General features: G+C 51.7%; 1 protein-coding gene across 1 annotated transcript in view; it reads left to right on the top strand.

The window, feature by feature from the left end:
* LOC134336979 (serine/threonine-protein phosphatase 4 catalytic subunit-like) overlaps nucleotides 1-18,882 on the top strand; it is a 98,897-nt gene that overhangs the window by 4,119 nt on the left and 75,896 nt on the right. The window contains exon 2 of the mRNA XM_063031724.1: nucleotides 15,592-15,740. Within this exon, the coding sequence (XP_062887794.1) occupies nucleotides 15,643-15,740 (98 nt within the window). The 5' untranslated portion in view covers nucleotides 15,592-15,642. The remainder of the gene's footprint in view (nucleotides 1-15,591; nucleotides 15,741-18,882) is intronic.

The following is an 18,882-nucleotide window of genomic DNA, read 5'->3' as shown; positions in this document are numbered from 1 at the left end:
GACGGGGTTTGGAGGGGGAGGGGTGAGTGACTGGTGGTTTGGAGGGAGAGGGGTGAGTGACGGGTGGTTTGGAGAGGGAGGGGTGAGTGACGGGTGGTTTGGAGGGTGAGGGGTGAGTGATGGGGTTTGGAGGGTGAGGGGTGAGTGACGGGGTTTTGGAGGGTGAGGGGTGAGTGATGGGGTTTAGGGAGGGAAGGGTGAGTGAGGGGGGTTTGGAGGGGCAGGGGTGAGTGATGGTGGGTTTGGAGGGTGAGGGGTGAGTGACGGTGGGTTTGGAGGGTGAGGGGTGAGTGACAGGGGCTTTTGGGGGTGGAGTGGTGAGTGACGGGGGTTTGGTGGGGGAGGGATAAGTGACGGGGGGGTTTTTGGAGGGCGATTTATGAGTGACGAGGGTTTTGGAGGGGGAGGGGTGAGTGACAGGGTTTTGGAGGGGGAGGGGTGAGTGACGGGGGTTTGGAGGGGGAGGGGTGAGTGATGGGGTTTTGGAGGGGTGAGTGACGGTGGGGTTTGGAGGGGGAGGGGTGAGTGACGGGGGTTTGGAGGGTGTGGGGTGAGTGACAGGTGGTTTGGAGGGGGAGGGGTGAGTGACGGGTGGTTGGAGAGGGAGGGGTGAGTGACGGTGGGTTTGGAGGGTGAGGGGTGAGTGACAGGGGCTTTTGGGGGTGGAGTGGTGAGTGATGGGGGTTTGGTGGGGGAGGGATAAGTGACGGGGGGTTTTTGGAGGGCGATTTATGAGTGACGAGGGTTTTGGAGGGGGAGGGGTGAGTGACAGGGTTTTGGAGGGGGAGGGGTGAGTGACAGGGTTTTGGAGGGGGAGGGGTGAGTGACGGGGGTTTGGAGGGGGAGGGGTGAGTGACGGGGTTTTGGAGGGGTGAGTGACGGTGGGGTTTGGAGGGTGAGGGGTGAGTGACGGGGGTTTGGAGGGTGAGGGGTGAGTGACGGGTGGTTTGGAGGGTGAGGGGTGAGTGATGGGGTTTGGAGGGTGAGGGGTGAGTGACGGGGTTTTGGAGGGTGAGGGGTGAGTGATGGGGTTTAGGGAGGGAAGGGTGAGTGAGGGGGGTTTGGAGAGGGAGGGGTGAGTGACGGTGGGTTTAGGGAGGGAAGGGTGAGTGAGGGGGGTTTGGAGGGGAGGGGTGAGTGACGGGGTTTGGAGGGGGAGGGGTGAGTGACGGTGGGGTTTGGAGGGGGAGGGGTGAGTGACGGGGGTTTGGAGGGTGAGGGGTGAGTGACGGGTGGTTTGGAGGGGGATGGGTGAGTGACGGGGTTTGGAGGGGGAGGGGTGAGTGACGGTGTGGTTTGGAGGGTGAGGGGTGAGTGATGGGGTTTGGAGGGAGAGGGGTGAGTGACGGTGTGGTTTGGAGGGTGAGGGGTGAGTGACGGGTGGTTTGGAGGGGGAGGGGTGAGTGACGGTGGGGTTTGGAGGGTGAGGGGTGAGTGACGGTGGGGTTTGGAGGGGGAGGGGTGAGTGACGGGTGGTTTGGAGGGGGAGGGGTGAGTGACGGGTGCTTTGGAGGGGGAGGGGTGAGTGACGGTGGGGTTTGGAGGGTGAGGGGTGAGTGACGGTGGGGTTTGGAGGGGGAGGGGTGAGTGACGGGTGGTTTGGAGGGTGAGGGGTGAGTGACGGGGTTTGGAGGGGGAGGGGTGAGTGACGGGGGTTTGGAGGGTGAGGGGTGAGTGACGGTGGGGTTTGGAGGGGGAGGGGTGAGTGACGGGGTTTGGAGGGGGAGGGGTGAGTGACGGTGGGGTTTGGAGGGGGAGGGGTGAATGACGGGGGTTTGGAGGGTGAGGGGTGAGTGACGGGTGGTTTGGAGGGGGAGGGGTGAGTGACGGGGTTTGGAGGGGGAGGGGTGAGTGACGTTGGGGTTTGGAGGGGGAGGGGTGAGTGACGGTGGGGTTTGGAGGGGGAGGGGTGAGTGACGGGGTTTGGAGGGGGAGGGGTGAGTGACGGTGGGGTTTGGAGGGTGAGGGGTGAGTGACGGGTGGTTTGGAGGGTGAGGGGTGAGTGACGGTGGGGTTTGGAGGGGGAGGGGTGAGTGACGGTGGGGTTTGGAGGGTGAGGGGTGAGTGACGGTGGGGTTTGGAGGGGGAGGTGTGAGTGACGGGGTTTGGAGGGGGAGGGGTGAGTGACGGGTGGTTTGGAGGGTGAGGGGTGAGTGACGGTGGGGTTTGGAGGGTGAGGGGTGAGTGACGGTGGGGTTTGGAGGGTGAGGGGTGAGTGACGGGTGGTTTGGAGGGTGAGGGGTGAGTGACGGTGGGGTTTGGAGGGTGAGGGGTGAGTGACGGTGGGGTTTGGAGGGTGAGGGGTGAGTGACGGTGGGGTTTGGAGGGGGAGGGGTGAGTGATGGGGTTTGGAGGAGGAGGGGTGAGTGATGGGGTTTGGAGGGGGAGGGGTGAGTGACGGGGGTTTGGAGGGGGAGGGGTGAGTGACGGTGGGGTTTGGAGGGGGAGGGGTGAGTGATGGGGTTTGGAGAGGGAGGGGTGAGTGACGGGGTTTGGAGGGGGAGGGGTGAGTGACGGGGTTTGGAGGGGGAGGGGTGAGTGACAGGGTTTGGAGGGGGAGGGGTGAGTGACGGGGTTTGGAGGGGGAGGGGTGAGTGACGGGGTTTGGAGGGGGAGGGGTGAGTGACGGGGGTTTGGAGGGGGAGGGGTGAGTGACGGGGGTTTGGAGAGTGACGGGGGGTTTGGAGGGGGAGGGGTGAGTGACGGTGGGGTTTGGAGAGGGAGGGGTGAGTGACGGGGTTTGGAGAGGGAGGGGTGAGTGACGGGGTTTGGAGGGGGAGGGGTGAGTGACGGGTGGTTTGGAGGGGGAGGGGTGAGTGACGGGGTTTGGAGAGGGAGGGGTGAGTGACGGGGTTTGGAGGGGGAGGGGTGAGTGACGGGGTTTGGAGGGGGAGGGGTGAGTGACGGTGGGGTTTGGAGGGTGAGGGGTGAGTGACGGGGGGGTTTGGAGGGGTGAGTGACGGGGGTTTGGAGGGAGGGGTGAGTGACAGGGGTTTTGAGGGAGGGGTGAGTGACGGGGTTTGGAGGGGGAGGGGTGAGTGACGGGGGTTTGGAGGGTGAGGGGTGAGTGACGGGGCGGGTTTTGAGGGAGGGGTAGGGGGAGGGGTTAGTGACGGGTGGTTTGGAGGGGGAGGGGTGAGTGACGGGGTTTTGAGGGAGGGGTGAGTGACGGTGGGGTTTGGAGGGGGAGGGGTGAGTGACGGGGTTTGGAGGGGGAGGGGTGAGTGATGGGGTTGTGGAGGGGGAGGGGTGTGTGAGGGGGTTTGGAGGGGGGGGGGTGAGTGACGGGGGTTTGGAGGGGGAGGGGTGAGTGACGGGGGTTTGGAGAGGGAGGGGTGAGTGACGGGGGGGTTTGGAGGGGGAGGGGTGAGTGACGGTGGGGTTTGGAGAGGGAGGGGTGAGTGACGGGGTTTGGAGAGGGAGGGGTGAGTGACGGGGTTTGGAGAGGGAGGGGTGAGTGACGGGGTTTGGAGGGGGAGGGGTGAGTGACGGGTGGTTTGGAGGGGGAGGGGTGAGTGACGGGGTTTGGAGAGGGAGGGGTGAGTGACGGGGTTTGGAGGGGGAGGGGTGAGTGACGGGGGTTTGGAGAGGGAGGGGTGAGTGACGGGGGGGGTTTGGAGGGGGAGGGGTGAGTGACGGTGGGGTTTGGAGAGGGAGGGGTGAGTGACGGGGTTTGGAGAGGGAGGGGTGAGTGACGGGGTTTGGAGAGGGAGGGGTGAGTGACGGGGTTTGGAGGGGGAGGGGTGAGTGACGGGTGGTTTGGAGGGGGAGGGGTGAGTGACGGGGTTTGGAGAGGGAGGGGTGAGTGACGGGGTTTGGAGAGGGAGGGGTGAGTGACGGGGTTTGGAGGGGGAGGGGTGAGTGACGGGTGGTTTGGAGGGGGAGGGGTGAGTGACGGGGTTTGGAGAGGGAGGGGTGAGTGACGGGGTTTGGAGGGGGAGGAGTGAGTGACGGGGGTTTGGAGGGGGAGGGGTGAGTGACGGTGGGGTTTGGAGGGGGAGGGGTGAGTGACGGTGGGGTTTGGAGGGTGAGGGGTGAGTGACGGGGGTTTGGAGGGGTGAGTGACGGGGGTTTGGAGGGAGGGGTGAGGGACAGGGGTTTTGAGGGGGGGTGAGTGACGGGGTTTGGAGGGGGAGGGGTGAGTGACGGGGGGTTTTGAGGGAGGGGTGAGTGACGGGGTTTGGAGGGGGAGGGGTGAGTGACGGGGGTTTGGAGGGTGAGGGGTGAGTGACGGGGCGGGTTTTGAGGGAGGGGTGAGTGACGGGGTTTGGAGGGGGAGGGGTGAGTGACGGGTGGTTTGGAGGGGGAGGGGTGAGTGACGGGGTTTTGAGGGAGGGGTGAGTGACGGTGGGGTTTGGAGGGTGAGGGGTGAGTGACGGGGTTTGGAGGGGGAGGGGTGAGTGATGGGGTTTGGAGGGGGAGGGGTGAGTGATGGGGTTTGGAGGGGGAGGGGTGAGTGACGGGGGTTTGGAGGGGGAGGGGTGAGTGACGGGGGTTTGGAGAGGGAGGGGTGAGTGACGGGGGGGTTTGGAGGGGGAGGGGTGAGTGACGGTGGGGTTTGGAGAGGGAGGGGTGAGTGACGGGGTTTGGAGAGGGAGGGGTGAGTGACGGGGTTTGGAGAGGGAGGGGTGAGTGACGGGGTTTGGAGGGGGAGGGGTGAGTGACGGGTGGTTTGGAGGGGGAGGGGTGAGTGACGGGGTTTGGAGAGGGAGGGGTGAGTGACGGGGTTTGGAGGGGGAGGGGTGAGTGACGGGGGTTTGGAGAGGGAGGGGTGAGTGACGGGGGGGTTTGGAGGGGGAGGGGTGAGTGACGGTGGGGTTTGGAGAGGGAGGGGTGAGTGACGGGGTTTGGAGAGGGAGGGGTGAGTGACGGGGTTTGGAGAGGGAGGGGTGAGTGACGGGGTTTGGAGGGGGAGGGGTGAGTGACGGGTGGTTTGGAGGGGGAGGGGTGAGTGACGGGGTTTGGAGAGGGAGGGGTGAGTGACGGGGTTTGGAGAGGGAGGGGTGAGTGACGGGGTTTGGAGAGGGAGGGGTGAGTGACGGGGTTTGGAGGGGGAGGGGTGAGTGACGGGTGGTTTGGAGGGGGAGGGGTGAGTGACGGGGTTTGGAGAGGGAGGGGTGAGTGACGGGGTTTGGAGGGGGAGGGGTGAGTGACGGGGGTTTGGAGGGGGAGGGGTGAGTGACGGTGGGGTTTGGAGGGGGAGGGGTGAGTGACGGTGGGGTTTGGAGGGTGAGGGGTGAGTGACGGGGGTTTGGAGGGGTGAGTGACGGGGGTTTGGAGGGAGGGGTGAGGGACAGGGGTTTTGAGGGGGGGTGAGTGACGGGGTTTGGAGGGGGAGGGGTGAGTGACGGGGGGTTTTGAGGGAAGGGTGAGTGACGGGGTTTGGAGGGGGAGGGGTGAGTGACGGGTGGTTTGGAGGGGGAGGGGTGAGTGACGGGGTTTTGAGGGAGGGGTGAGTGACGGGTGGTTTGGAGGGGGAGGGGTGAGTGATGGGGTTTTGGAGGGGGAGGGGTGAGTGACGGGGTTTGGAGGGGGAGGGGTGAGTGACGGGGTTTGGAGGGGGAGGGGTGAGTGACGGGGGTTTGGAGGGGGAGGGGTGAGTGACGGGGTTTGGAGGGGGAGGGGTGAGTGACGGGGTTTGGAGGGGGAGGGGTGAGTGACGGGGGTTTGGAGGGGGAGTGGTGAGTGACGGGGGTTTTGAGGGAGGGGTGAGTGACGGTGGGGTTTGGAGGGGGAGGGGTGAGTGACGGGGGTTTGGAGGGGGAGGGGTGAGTGACGGGGGTTTGGAGGGGGAGGGGTGAGTGACGGGGTTTGGAGGGGGAGGGGTGAGTGACGGGGTTTGGAGGGGGAGGGGTGAGTGACGGGGGTTTGGAGGGGGAGTGGTGAGTGACGGGGGGGTTTTGAGGGAGGGGTGAGTGACGGGGGTTTTGAGGGAGGGGTGAGTGACGGGGTTTGGAGGGGGAGGGGTGAGTGACGGGTGGTTTGGAGGGGGAGGGGTGAGTGACGGGGTTTTGAGGGAGGGGTGAGTGACGGGTGGTTTGGAGAGGGAGGGGTGAGTGACGGGTGGTTTGGAGGGGGAGGGGTGAGTGATGGGGTTTTGAGGGAGGGGTGAGTGACGGTGGGGTTTGGAGGGGGAGGGGTGAGTGACGGGGTTTTGAGGGAGGGGTGAGTGACGGTGGGGTTTGGAGGGGGAGGGGTGAGTGACGGGGTTTGGAGGGGGAGGGGTGAGTGACGGGGGTTTGGAGGGGGAGGGGTGAGTGACGGGGTTTGGAGGGGGAGGGGTGAGTGACGGGGTTTGGAGGGGGAGGGGTGAGTGACGGGGGTTTGGAGGGGGAGGGGTGAGTGACGGGGGGGTTTTGAGGGAGGGGTGAGTGACGGGGGTTTTGAGGGAGGGGTGAGTGACGGGGGGGCGGGAAGGTGGGGAGTGTTGACTGAGGGATGGATGGCTGTGGAAGTCATGAATGGTGAAGAATTTCTTAACGGGGAGTTATGGGTGGGGGGCAATGATGTATGACAGTGTTGGAAAGAAGGAGCTATTGATTGGGTGTCAGTACTTGCTCAGGGGTTAATGATATGCTGTGCGAGGAAGGGGTTCATGGTGTAGTTGCGTTGTTGGGAGTTCAGTGATGGGGTCTCATGGTGGATTGGGGCACAATTGTGGAGGGAGCTGTTAATGGATGTGGGACTCAGTGGCAGAAGGGAGGATTCGATGGTGGGTAATTGGTGGGCAGTGGTTCATGATTGGGGAAGGGGGCAGTGGGTGGTGCTGGAGAGGTGTCAGTGTCAGGGAGGAGGGGTTGGTGGCACAATGGATGAGGAAATCTGCAGATGCTGGAAATCCAAAGCAACATAAACATAATGCTGGAGGAACTCATCAGGCCGGACAGCATCTTTCAAAAAGAATAAATAGTTGACATTTTGGGCCAAGACTGAAAAGTACGGGGGGAGTTTGTGTTATTTTGGATGAAGTCTGTGATGGTTTCATATCTGGACCAAGTCTGATTTGGGGACAAAGGGTTGGTGTATTTCCGTTATTTTTTAGTTTCTTGTCACATACACAATTTGCAGTAAAGTTTAAAGTAAACGGTGCACATGGTAATGGCCAAATGTGTGGTATTTAATGCCTAATTGTTCTTCGAAAGGTGAGGTTGATCCTGCCCCAGCCCCATGAACTGGCGCAGTCCTGTTGAGTGTGCTTCCATTGTGCAAGTGAGGATTCACAATGATGAAGGGGAACTGCAGATGGCAGTGTTGCTCTGCCCAGTCTGTGCTGTGAAGTTGCAGGTGATGCAGACTGCACTGACTTCATTGCTGTGTCCTGAGGAGAGCTCAGGTTTTCAGTTGCTGCTATTGGAATGGCCTTGTGCTAGGAGATGAGTCGTTCACAGCAGTTGTTTGGCCTCCAACATGCTCTTGTCGGCGTAGTTCAGTTGTGTTTTCAATCAACCATACATGAGCAAGTAGAGGGAAGAAATACTCACCCTTTGTTTTCAGCAGAAACTAACATTACTGTCCACTAGACGATACTGTTTGCTTCACTTCTCTGTGTTGCTGATATTTAAACTGTAGTTGGTCATGGAGTTGGAGCAGGGCTGGAAGGTGGGATTATGCTGGGTAGTACAGTACTCTTACTGTCTTGGCTGAATGCCTCTTGCACCATAGTGTTTCTGATCCATTGCAATCAGGACTTGTGGCAATTTGTTTTGTCATGGTGAACTTTGAGACTTAAGCAGGTTGAGGATTGGTTTGTGAAGTTGGGCTTTGAGAGAAAACAAAAGTGAATGATTCACTCTGTATCTGAAGCTGGCTGCAAGTACTTCAGCCTTGTCCCCAATGCAGTGGTCTTATCACTCGAGACGTTTCTAGAGCTGCCTTTTACTTCAATATCCACGAGCTTTGAGGAGAGGACACCTACCTCTGTCACTTCTACCACTGTGCACTTTGTAGCTGTACCAGCTTTGCTCTTCATTTTAAAAACCATAGGGGCAGAATTGGACCATTTGGCCTATTGAGTCTGCTCTGCCATTTGATCATGGCTGATTTATTATCTCTCTCAACCCCATTCTCCTGCCTTCTCCCTCTAACCTTTAACAGCCTTGCTAATCAAAAGCTTGTCAGCTGCCATTTTAAGTATACGCAATGACGTAGCTGCCACAGTTGTCTCTGGCGGTTCACCACAGATTCGTAACCCTTTAGCTAAAGAAATTCCTCCTCATTTGTTCCAAAGGAACGTCCTTCTAATCTGAGGCTGTGTTCTCTGGTTTTAGATTCCCCCACTACAGGAAATATCCTTTTCATATGTACTCTATCTAGACCTTTCAATATTCAATACGTTTCAATGAGATCCCTCCTCATTCTTCTAAACTCCAGAGTGAGTCCAGGCTCAGAGCCATTAAATACTCCTCATGGGGTACTAAAGATGCTGCCTCTGGCATTCCCTTCTCTATTGTACCAGACAGAGTACGTCTCCTGACTTGATAGCAAGAGTAGAGTGGGCAATGAGTATGGCTGTGGGTGGCAGATTATGATGCAAATCTGGTTTGGTGTTTTGTGGCTGCCCAGTTTTGAACTTGTCTCTGTTTAACATGACAGTAGCTGGCCAGTGATGTAGTAGCATCAGCACCAGACTTCAAGGCCAGTGGTCCCGGGTTCGAATCTGGCTGGCTACCTTTCATTAGGGTTAGGGTTCCATCCATGCTGGGTTGAGCATCGAGCTAGCAGTGGCTTTGTAAAAGAAAAACAGACAAATGCTAAGGAAAGTGTTGTTAAGAAGGTGTATGGTGTGTTAGAATTCATCAACTGTGGGATTGAGTTCAAGAGCCATGAGGTAATGTTACAGCTATCTAAGACCTTGGTCAGACTCCGCTTGGAGTACTGTGTTCAGTTCTGGTTACCTCACTACAAGAAGGATGTAGAAACTGTAGAAAGAGTGCTGGGGAGATTTACAAGGATGTTGCCTGAATTGGAGAGCGTGCCTTATGAGAATAGGTTGAGTGAACTTGGCCTTTTCTCCTTGGAGTGACAGAGGATGAGAGGTGACCTGACAGAGGTATACAAGATGATGAGAGGCATTGATTGTGTGGATAGCCAGTGGTTCAAGGTAAAGGGGGAATGATTATAGGAGATTTGTGAGGATTTTTTTTGACATGAGGTAGGTGCCTGGAATATGCTGCCTGGAATAGCTGCTATTGAGATGGACAAGACCTGGAAGGAAGTCTGGGTGTCCACACTGTCATGTAGTCAAACAGCAGAGGTTCAAAGTAAATTTATCATCAAAATGCATATGTCACCATGTACAGCCTTAAGATTCATTTTCTTGTGGGCATACTCAATAAATCCATAATAGAATCAATGAAAGACTGCCCCAAAGAAGCTGATGTTGGCTGAGCATGTTTTCATCCCATGACAGAGAAGAGAAACATTTTCTTATTAGTGGAAAGAACCAAGTGGCTTATAAGCTTAAAATCATTTAAGGTCATTAACAATCAGAAGTTAGTGATTCCATGAACAGGAGATGTAGAATACTCTTCCTCAAAGTCTTCAGTACCCAGTTAGTATCTTGGAGCCCAACATTGATCGGCTACACTTAGCTGAAGTGTAGAAAGTGAGAGCAGGGATTAAGCATTCACTGATTAAACATGATACTGAGTGCTAAATTGGTAGAAGAGTTGGTGAGTGACTCATTTCCATTTGAGAGGTAGCCTTCACTCAGCGATCAATATTATTTGTTCATGTGTTTGTTTAGCGATCCTTTGATCTCAAAATGACTTGCATTGTCTATTTTTCTGGGTCCTGAGTTGACTGATGCCATTATAGGACCAGAAGATGCCCCACAGTTAGGGCACGAGGGGCTTTTGCGATAGCAGCTGGTAGGTAGTTTGTGAGGTGGTGTCCTCCTTCAACCAGGTGCAGGCCTGCTTGACGCACAATTACTCCTCTTGTGGGCTAGAGATTGGTAGGTATTTCAGCCAGTGGTTCTCTCTCCCTCCCTATACAAAAGAGGCTTTTCCTTGTATTTCTTTCTCTCTGTCAGTTGATCTGTTCCCCTCAGAACCGAGCATCTGTTCCCAGAGTCCGGGGTTGAGCAGGTGAATGTTGGTCTGGGATAAGACAGTGACATTATACTTACTGATTTGTTGGTCACTCTCCAAGGTGTTGCTGTGGGCAATCTAGGTCTCAGGAGCACACAGGAGGGCAGAGATCACTGTAGTTTTGACATTCAAATATCTTTTTCTTTAGATTATACTGATCCATTATTGAGATGTGGCTCCCATTGAAGGCACATTGAGTCAAAGGAAATGGTTCAGGATCTCACTGTGAACCTTTATTTAGAGGGCAGTGTTGTACGGTAGGGATGGGTTGATAGAAAAACTTGGATGTGCACATGTTGAGCATGAAGCCCATGCTTTTGTATACTTCAGTAAGGGAGTAGCCATTGGCAAGGAGCTTTGTCTCTGAGATCATAAAACTTGGTGTCACTTGCACACTACAGCTCAGCTACTGAGGTTGGAGTTTCCGAAATTCTGGAATGTAGTTGTCGAAGGTTGAACAGTTTCTGTTAGCTTCTAAAGAAACCGGATGGTATTGAGGTCTCATCCGTCCCAAACAATTACAAGAAGAACTCACAAAGCAGAATCCATTCAGCCTTCGGAGGTTATTCTTGCAAAAGCAGGAATGTGGACTGGAGCTGTGGGCCATCTGGTTAGAAAGATGCCGGCTGTTCATGCGCATAAGAATCCATTGGCCAAAGAGTAAGATCAAATCTTACGGGATCCCACCACTAAGCACATCTTTCCCTCCCCCCCCCCCTGCATTCCGCAGGGATCGCTCCCTACACAACTCCCTTGTCCATTCGTCCCCCCCATCCCTCCCCACTGATCTCCCTCCTGGCACTTATCCGTGTAAGCGGAACAAGTGCTACACATGCCCTTACACTTCCTCCCTTACCACCATTCAGGGCCCCAAACAGTCCTTCCAGGTGAGGCATCACTTCACCTGTGAGTCGACTGGGGTGATATACTGCGTCCGGTGCTCCCGATGTGGCCTTTTATATATCGGCGAGACCCGACGCAGACTGGGAGACCGCTTTGCTGAACATCTACGCTCTGTCTGCCAGAGAAAGCAGGATCTCCCAGTGGCCACACATTTATTTTAATTCCACATCCCATTCCCATTCTGACATGTCTATCCACGGCCTCCTCTACTGTAAAGATGAAGCCACACTCAGGTTGGAGGAACAACACCTTATATTCCGTCTGGGTAGCCTCCAACCTGATGGCATGAACATCGACTTCTCTAACTTCCGCTAAGGCCCCACCTCCCCCTCGTACCCCATCTGTTACTCATTTTTATGCACACATTCTTTTTCTCACTCTCCTTTTTCTCCCTCTGTCCCTCTGAATATACCTCTTGCCCATCCTCTGGGTCACCCCCCCCTTGTCTTTCTTCCAGGACCTCCTGTCCCATGATCCTCTCATATCCCCTTTTGCCTATCACCTGTAAAGCTCTCGGCTCCATCCCTCCCCCTCCTGTCTTCTCCTATCATTTTGGATCTCCCCCTCCCCCTCCAGCTTTCAAATCTCTTACTCACTCTTCCTTCAGTTAGTCCTGACGAAGGGTCTCGGCCTGAAACGTCGACTGCGCCTCTTCCTAGAGATGCTGCTTGGCCTGCTGCGTTCACCAGCAACTTTGATGTATGTTGCTTGAATTTCCAGCATCTGCAGAATTCCTGTTGTTTGCGTTCAAATCTTTGTTTGCCACTTTCATGATGAGCTTGTTTATCTGATGATCGTTTGTTGGTGGACAATGAGGAGGATTAAAAGGGAGTACTTGGCTTCAATTGCCTGTAACATAATTGGCTTGAAATTGGGATTCAGTGACAGATGTATTAAACACAAGCAAAACAGGAGTGGGGGATAGTTCTGTAACCTTCAGTTACAAATTGTTCATGTTACTGTGACTTGTTTTGGATTGTTTTGCCATATTGAAAGTAAGAGTGCAACACACACAAAATGCGGGAGGAACTCAGCAGGCCAGGCAGCATCCATAGAAAAGAGCAGTTTTCGTTTTGGGCTGAGACCCTTCATCAGGACTCAAGCCTACTCAGGCTTGCTGAGTTCCTCCAGCGTTTGTGTGTGCTGCTTGGATTTCCAGCATCTGCCGATTTTCTCTTGTTTGTGATTGAAAATTTTAGAGCTGGCTTCCACCACAGTCTGTGGCAGAACATTCCACAGATTTACTACTCTGGCAAAAAAAATCCTTGCCTCTGTTCTAAAGGGTCACCCCTTAATTTTGAGGCTGTGCCCTCTCGTTCTGGATACAACCACCTTAGGAAACATCTCCGCATCCACCCGATCTAGTCCTTGCGACATTCAGTAGATTTCAATGAGATCTCCCCTCCACCACATTCTTTTAGATTCCAGTGAGGACGGGCCCAAAGCTGCCAAACGCTCCTTGTATGTTAACCTCTTCATTCTCAAAATCATCCTCATGAACAACCTCTAGACTCTCTCTAATGACAACGCATCCTTTCTGAGATGTGGGGCCCAAAACTGTTGACAATACTTCAAGTGCAGCCTGACTAGTGTCTTAGAATATAATAACAAGGAGATAATGCTATTCCCCTTGAAATAAATGCCAACATTGCATTTGCTGCCCTTACCACAGACTCAACCTGTAAATTAACCTTCTGGGAATCTTGCACGGGGACTCCAAGGTTCCTCTGCACTTCTGATGTTTGAACATTCTCCCCATTTAGTTAAGTCTGTACTATTGTTCCTTTTACCAAAATTCATCAGCGTACATTTCCCAACACTATTCCATCTGCCACTTTTTTGTCCATTCATCCCAAGTCCTGCTGCAATCGCTTTGCTTCCTCAGTACTATCTGCTACTCCATCTATCTTCATATCATCCGCAAACTTTGCCACAAAACCATCAATTCCATTATCTAAATCATTGACAAACAATGTGAAAAGCAGCGGTCCCAATACTGACCCTTGAGGAACATCACTAGTCACCAGCAGCCAACCAGAAAAGGCCCCCTTTTTTCCCACTTGCTGCCTACTGCCTGTTAGCCATTCCACTATCCATGCCAGTATCTTTCCTGTAACGTCATAGGATTTTATCTTGTTAAGCAGCTGCAGGTGTGGCACCTTATCAAATGCCTTCTGATAGTCTAAGTAAATGACATCCACTGCCTCTCCTTTGTCCACCCTGCTTGCTACTTCCTTGAAGAACTCCCAACAGATTTGCCAGGCAAGATTTCCATTTACAGAAAGCATGCTAACTTTGACTTATTTTATCATTAGTCTCCAAGTACCTCAAAACCTCATCCTTAATAATAGACTCCAACACTTTCCCAACCACTGAGGTTAGGCTAACTAACCTATCATTTTCTTTCTTTTGCCTTCCTCCATTCTTGAAGAGTGGAGTGTCATTTGTAATCTTCCATTCCTCCAGGACCATGCCAGAATCAAGTGATTCTTGAAAGATGACCAATGCAAATGTTATCTCTTCAGCAATCTCTTTCGGGTCTCTGAGATGTAGTCCATCTGGTCCAGGTACTTATCCACCTTAAGACCTGTTAGTTTGCTTTGTAATATGTATGGCACTCACTCCTGCTCCCTGACACTTAATGGACCTCTGGCACACTGCTTGTGTCTTCCACAGTGAAGAGTGATGCAAAGTATCCATTAAGTTCATCTGACATTTCTTTGTCCCATATTACTACCTCACCAGCATCATTTTGCAGTGGTCCAATATCAACTCTCAGTTCCTCTTACTCTTTATATAATTTAAAAAATGTTCGTATCCTGCTGTATATTATTGGCTAGTCTGACCTCATATTTCATCTTTTCCCTTTTAGCTTTTTTAGTTGCCTTTTGTTGGATTTTAAAAGCTTCCCAATCGTCTATTTTCCTATTCATTTTTTTGCTACCTTATATGCCCTTTCCTTAGTTTTTATGCAGTGCTTAACTTCTTTTGTCAGCCACGGTTGCCTACCTCTGCTGTTTGAGAACCTCTTCCTTTCTGGGATATACCTATCCTGCTCCTTGTGAACTATTCCCAGAAACCAGCCATCTCTGTTCTGCTGTCATCCTCGCCAGCAGCCTCCTCCAATCTTTCTGGGCAAGCTCTTCTCCCACGCCTCTGTAATTCCCTTTATTCCATTGTAATACAGATACATGTGAGTTATGCTCCTCCCTCTCAAATTGCAGTATGAATTCAATCATATTATGATCACTGCCTCCTAAGGGTTCCTTTCCATTAAGCTCCCTAATAAGATCTGGATTATTACACAACACCCAGTCTAAGATGGCCTTTCCCTGAGGAGGCTCAAGCACAAGCTGCTCTAAAAAGCCATCTCGTATTCATTCAACAAATTCCCTCTCTTGCGATCCCACACCAACCTGATTTTCCCAATCCCCTTGCATATTGAAGTCCCCCATTATAATTGTGTCATTACCCTTATTTCACATCTTTTTCATCTCCCTTTGTAATCTCAACCCTTTGGCTACTATTTGGAGGCCTATATGAGGCCAATATGATTCCTATAATGGTTTGTTTTTACCCTTGCAATTTCTTAACTTCACCCACAAAGATTCTATATTCTCTGACCCTATGTCACCCCTTTCTGGAGATGAAATTGCACCTTTTACCAACAGAGCCTTCCTGCCTGTCCGTTTGATACAAGTATGTCCTTTGATGTTAAGCTCCCAACTATGGCCGCCTTTCAGCCACAACTCAGTGATGCCCACAGTGTCATACTGACCAAACTCTAATTGTGCTACAAGTTTGTCCACCTTATTCTAAATGTTACGCGCATTTAAATACAGCATCTTCAGTCCCGCAACCTTCACCCTTTTGAATTTTGCCTCTGTGGAACAATTTAACTCGTTCCTTTGTCTGCATTTGTGCCCATTCGTTGGCTTGTCCTTCCTTGAATTCATGTTACACCCATCATCTACTCGTAAACCTACTGGCTCATCCTCAGCTCTATCATCCTGGTTCCCACCCCCACTGCCATGTTAGTTTAAACCACCATCAACAGCTCTAGTAAATCTGCCCACTCCAATTCTTCGGCTGTGCTTTTATCTGCCACTTCATTCTATTCTTATCCTTACTGTCACATGGCACAGGCAGCAATCCCGAGTTTACTACCCGTGAGGTCCTGCTTCTCCGCTTCCTTCCTAACTTCCTCTATTTTTTTTCAGGATCCCCTCCTTTTTTCTAGCTATGTCGTTGGTACCACTATGTACCATGACATCTGGCTGCTCACCCTCCCTTTTCAAGACTTCTGGCTTGCAGTCCCTAAACCCCAACATTTGTCCACGACCTATCTTTGATCAAGCTCTTTGTCACCTGGAGTGACGTTTTGTATGGTTCAGTATATTTTTTAAGTTTGCCTGAGTGAAAGCTAAGATTCTGTTGCTTAATAAATGGGTTGTTATATATGTACTTGTTGGTGTTCCTAATAAATTGCTCATCTTTACTTGGGGTTTGATCACTTTTTTGGATGCCTCATTTAAGAGTTCTTTCATAGGCAAGCTATTTCTTCTTTTTTCACCAAGTATTCCTTGCTGTACTTCAGGCTGCTGTTGTCTTGGAGACCCTGTCCTACCTTCTCGTTTCCTCTGTTGCCATGGCTAATACTAGTGACCTGGACCATCAGATAGAGCAACTGATGCGCTGTGAACTGATCAAAGAATCGGAAGTGAAAGTGCTGTGTGCCAAAGCCAGGTATGGAATATTCCCAAGCATAACATCCTGAAATCAGTAAGCCAATAATAATCACTTTACATGCTATTTACTTGAATGGTATTAATGTACAAATGTGTTACTTGTTGCTGAAGTGGACAAGATCGCAGGGATTACTGCACTGAATTAGAATTGGTTTATTATTGTTCTATACTGAGATATGGTAAAAAGCTCATCTCTCACGCTGTTTATGAAGATCAAATCATTTCACAGTGCATGGAGGGGAGAAATAGTAAAATAGCAAAGCATAATAAAGTGTAACAGTTACAGAGAAAGTGCAGAGCAGGGCAATAGTAAGGTTGCATGACTCAAGACTGAACAATACAGCACAGTACAAGCCTCTTGGCCCATAATGTTGTCCTGATCTTTTAGCCTACTGAGATTCATCTAACTCTTCCCTCCCACATAGCCCTCCATTTTTCTTTTATTACTGTGCCTAACTGAGTCTCTTAAATCTCCCTAATGTGTCTGTCTCTACCACCACCCCGTTACTCACCCCTGCGTAGAGAAAACCTACCTCTGATGTCTCTAGTGCAAACACAAGGAAATCTGCAGATGCTGGAATTTCAAGCAACACACATAAAAGTTGCTGGTGAACGCAGCAGGCCAGGCAGCATCTCTAGGAAGAGGTACAGTCGGCGTTTCGGGTTGAGACCCTTCGTCAGGACTAACTGAAAGAAGAGCTATAAGAGATTTGAGAGTGGGAGGGGGAGATCCGAAACAATAGGAGAAGACAGGAGGAGGAGGGAGCCAAGATGGATGGAGCCAAGAGCTGGACAGTTGATCGGCAAAAGGGATATGAGAGGATCATGGGACAGGAGGCCGAGGGAAGAAGAAAAGGGGGGGGACCCAGAGGATGGGCAGGGGGTATAGTGAGGGGACAGAGGGAGGAAAAAGAGAGAGAGAGAAAAAGAATGTGTGTGTATAAATAAATAATAGATGGGGTACGAGTATATAAATAAATAACGGATTAATGTAAGCGGAATAAGTGCTACACATGCCCTTACACTTCCTTCCTTACCACCATTCAGGGCCCCAGACAGTCCTTCCAGGTGAGGTGACACTTCACCTGTGAGTCGGCTGGGCTGGTATACTACGTCCGGTGCTCCCGATGTGGCCTTCTATATATTGGCGAGACCCGACGCAGACTGGGAGACCGTTTTGCTGAACACCTACGATCTGTTCGCTAGAGAAAGCAGGATCTCCCAGTGGCCACACATTTTAATTCCACGTCACTCCCATTCTGATATGTCTATCCACGGTCTCCTCTACTGTTGAGATGAAGCCACACTTAGGTTGGAGGAACAACACCTTATATTCCGTCTGGGTAGCCTCCAACCTGATGGCATGAACATTGACTTCTCAAACTTCCGCTAATGCCCCACCTCCCCCTTGTACCCCATCCGTTATTTATATACACACATTCCTTTTGCATATCCATTTTGCCAATCAACTGTCCAGCTCTTGGCTCCATCCCTCCCCCTCCTGTCTTCTCCTATCATTTCGGATCTCCCCCTCCCCCTCCCACTTTCAAATCTGTTACCAGCTCTTCCTTCAGTTAGTCCTGATGAAGGGTCTCGGCCCGAAACATCGACTGTACCTCCTCCTAGAGATGCTGCCTGGCCTGCTGCGTTCACCAGCAACTTTTATGTGTGTTGTCTGACGTCTCTAGGGTTGCCAACTGTCCCCTATTGGCCAGGACATCCTGTATATTGGGCTAAATTGGTTTGTCCCTTGTTCCGTTTTTCCCCCGCTAAGGTGGAGCGTTCCTATGAAACCGTTCGTAAGCCGAAATGGCGTAAAGCGCAGAAGCAATTACTATTAATTTATATGGGAAAAATTTTTGAGCGTTCCCAGACCCAAAAAATAGCCTACCAAATTACACATAAAACCTAAAATAACACTAACATATAGTAAAAGCAGGAATGATATGATAAATACACAACCTATATAAAGTAGAAATAATGTATGTACAGTGTATCAGAATTGGGAAGATTAAGCCAAAACCGAGTTGTAGAAAAAAATAGACACGTACACGTATGCGCACGTCACGCACGTGCACACAGGCGCCCGCGCAAGTCTTCATGGTAATGGTAGTCTTTCTCGGGGTAAACCCAAGTGTCCCGTATTTCTCTGCTACTTTTGTCCCTTATTTGGGAGTGAGAAAGTTGGCAACCCTAGAGGTCTCCCATGCTTCTAATCATTTTAAAAGTATGCCGTCTTTTATTAGCAATTGCCCCCTGGGGGAAAAGTCTCTGCTATCCACTCACTTGTGCCTCATCATCTTATCCACCTCTAAGTCACTGTTCGTCTTCCTTCGTTCCAAAGAGAAAGGCCGTAGCTTGCTCAACCTTAGCTTGTGAGAGACTGCATAGAGCAGTACACAGTCGAGAAGGCTGTGAACAGGCCTCCCTCATCACCATTAAGGACCCCAAGCAGTGCTTCTAGTGAGACAGTACTTCACCTGTGAATCCATCAGGATAGTTTTTGTGACCAGTGTGACCTCTACCTTCAAGAGACCCAATCCAGAATGGGGAATCGCTTTAGAACATGGAACATAAAGCATTACAGCACAGCCCCTTTGGTCCACAATGTTGAGCTAACCTTTCAACCTACTCTAAAATCAATCTAACCATTTCCCTCCCACATAGCCCTCCATTTTTCAATTATCCATGTGTCTCCCTGAGTTTCTTAAATACCCCTAATGTTTTTAAACAGACCCCCATCCCATTCTTTCTTCATTAAAATTATTCCCCATGATTAGCCGTTTCCGTTGGCTGTCCACTTGATCCGATACACCACAATCAAATCAGCTCTCATCCTTGTTTGCTCCGGGGAGAAAAGCCCTGCTCAGCTCAGCTCAGCTCACTTTAGACATGCTCTCTGATGCATGCAGCATCCTGCATCCTCTTGAAATGTTCCACATCCTTCCTATAATGAGGCGACCAGAACTGAACACAATATTCCAAATGTGGTCCAACCGGAGTTTATTTATAGAGTTGTGACATTACCTCACAGCTTTGAACTCAATGCCCCGACTAATGAAGGCCAAAAAACTATGCACCTTCTTAACCACTGTGTTCGTTTGAATTTTAATCATTCGTGGGTGTAATTTGATAATATA

The sequence above is a fragment of the Mobula hypostoma genome, chromosome 23 (assembly GCF_963921235.1).
Source record: "Mobula hypostoma chromosome 23, sMobHyp1.1, whole genome shotgun sequence".
Lineage (NCBI taxonomy): Eukaryota > Metazoa > Chordata > Chondrichthyes > Myliobatiformes > Myliobatidae > Mobula > Mobula hypostoma.
This window is presented reverse-complemented; position numbering and strand designations above follow the sequence as displayed.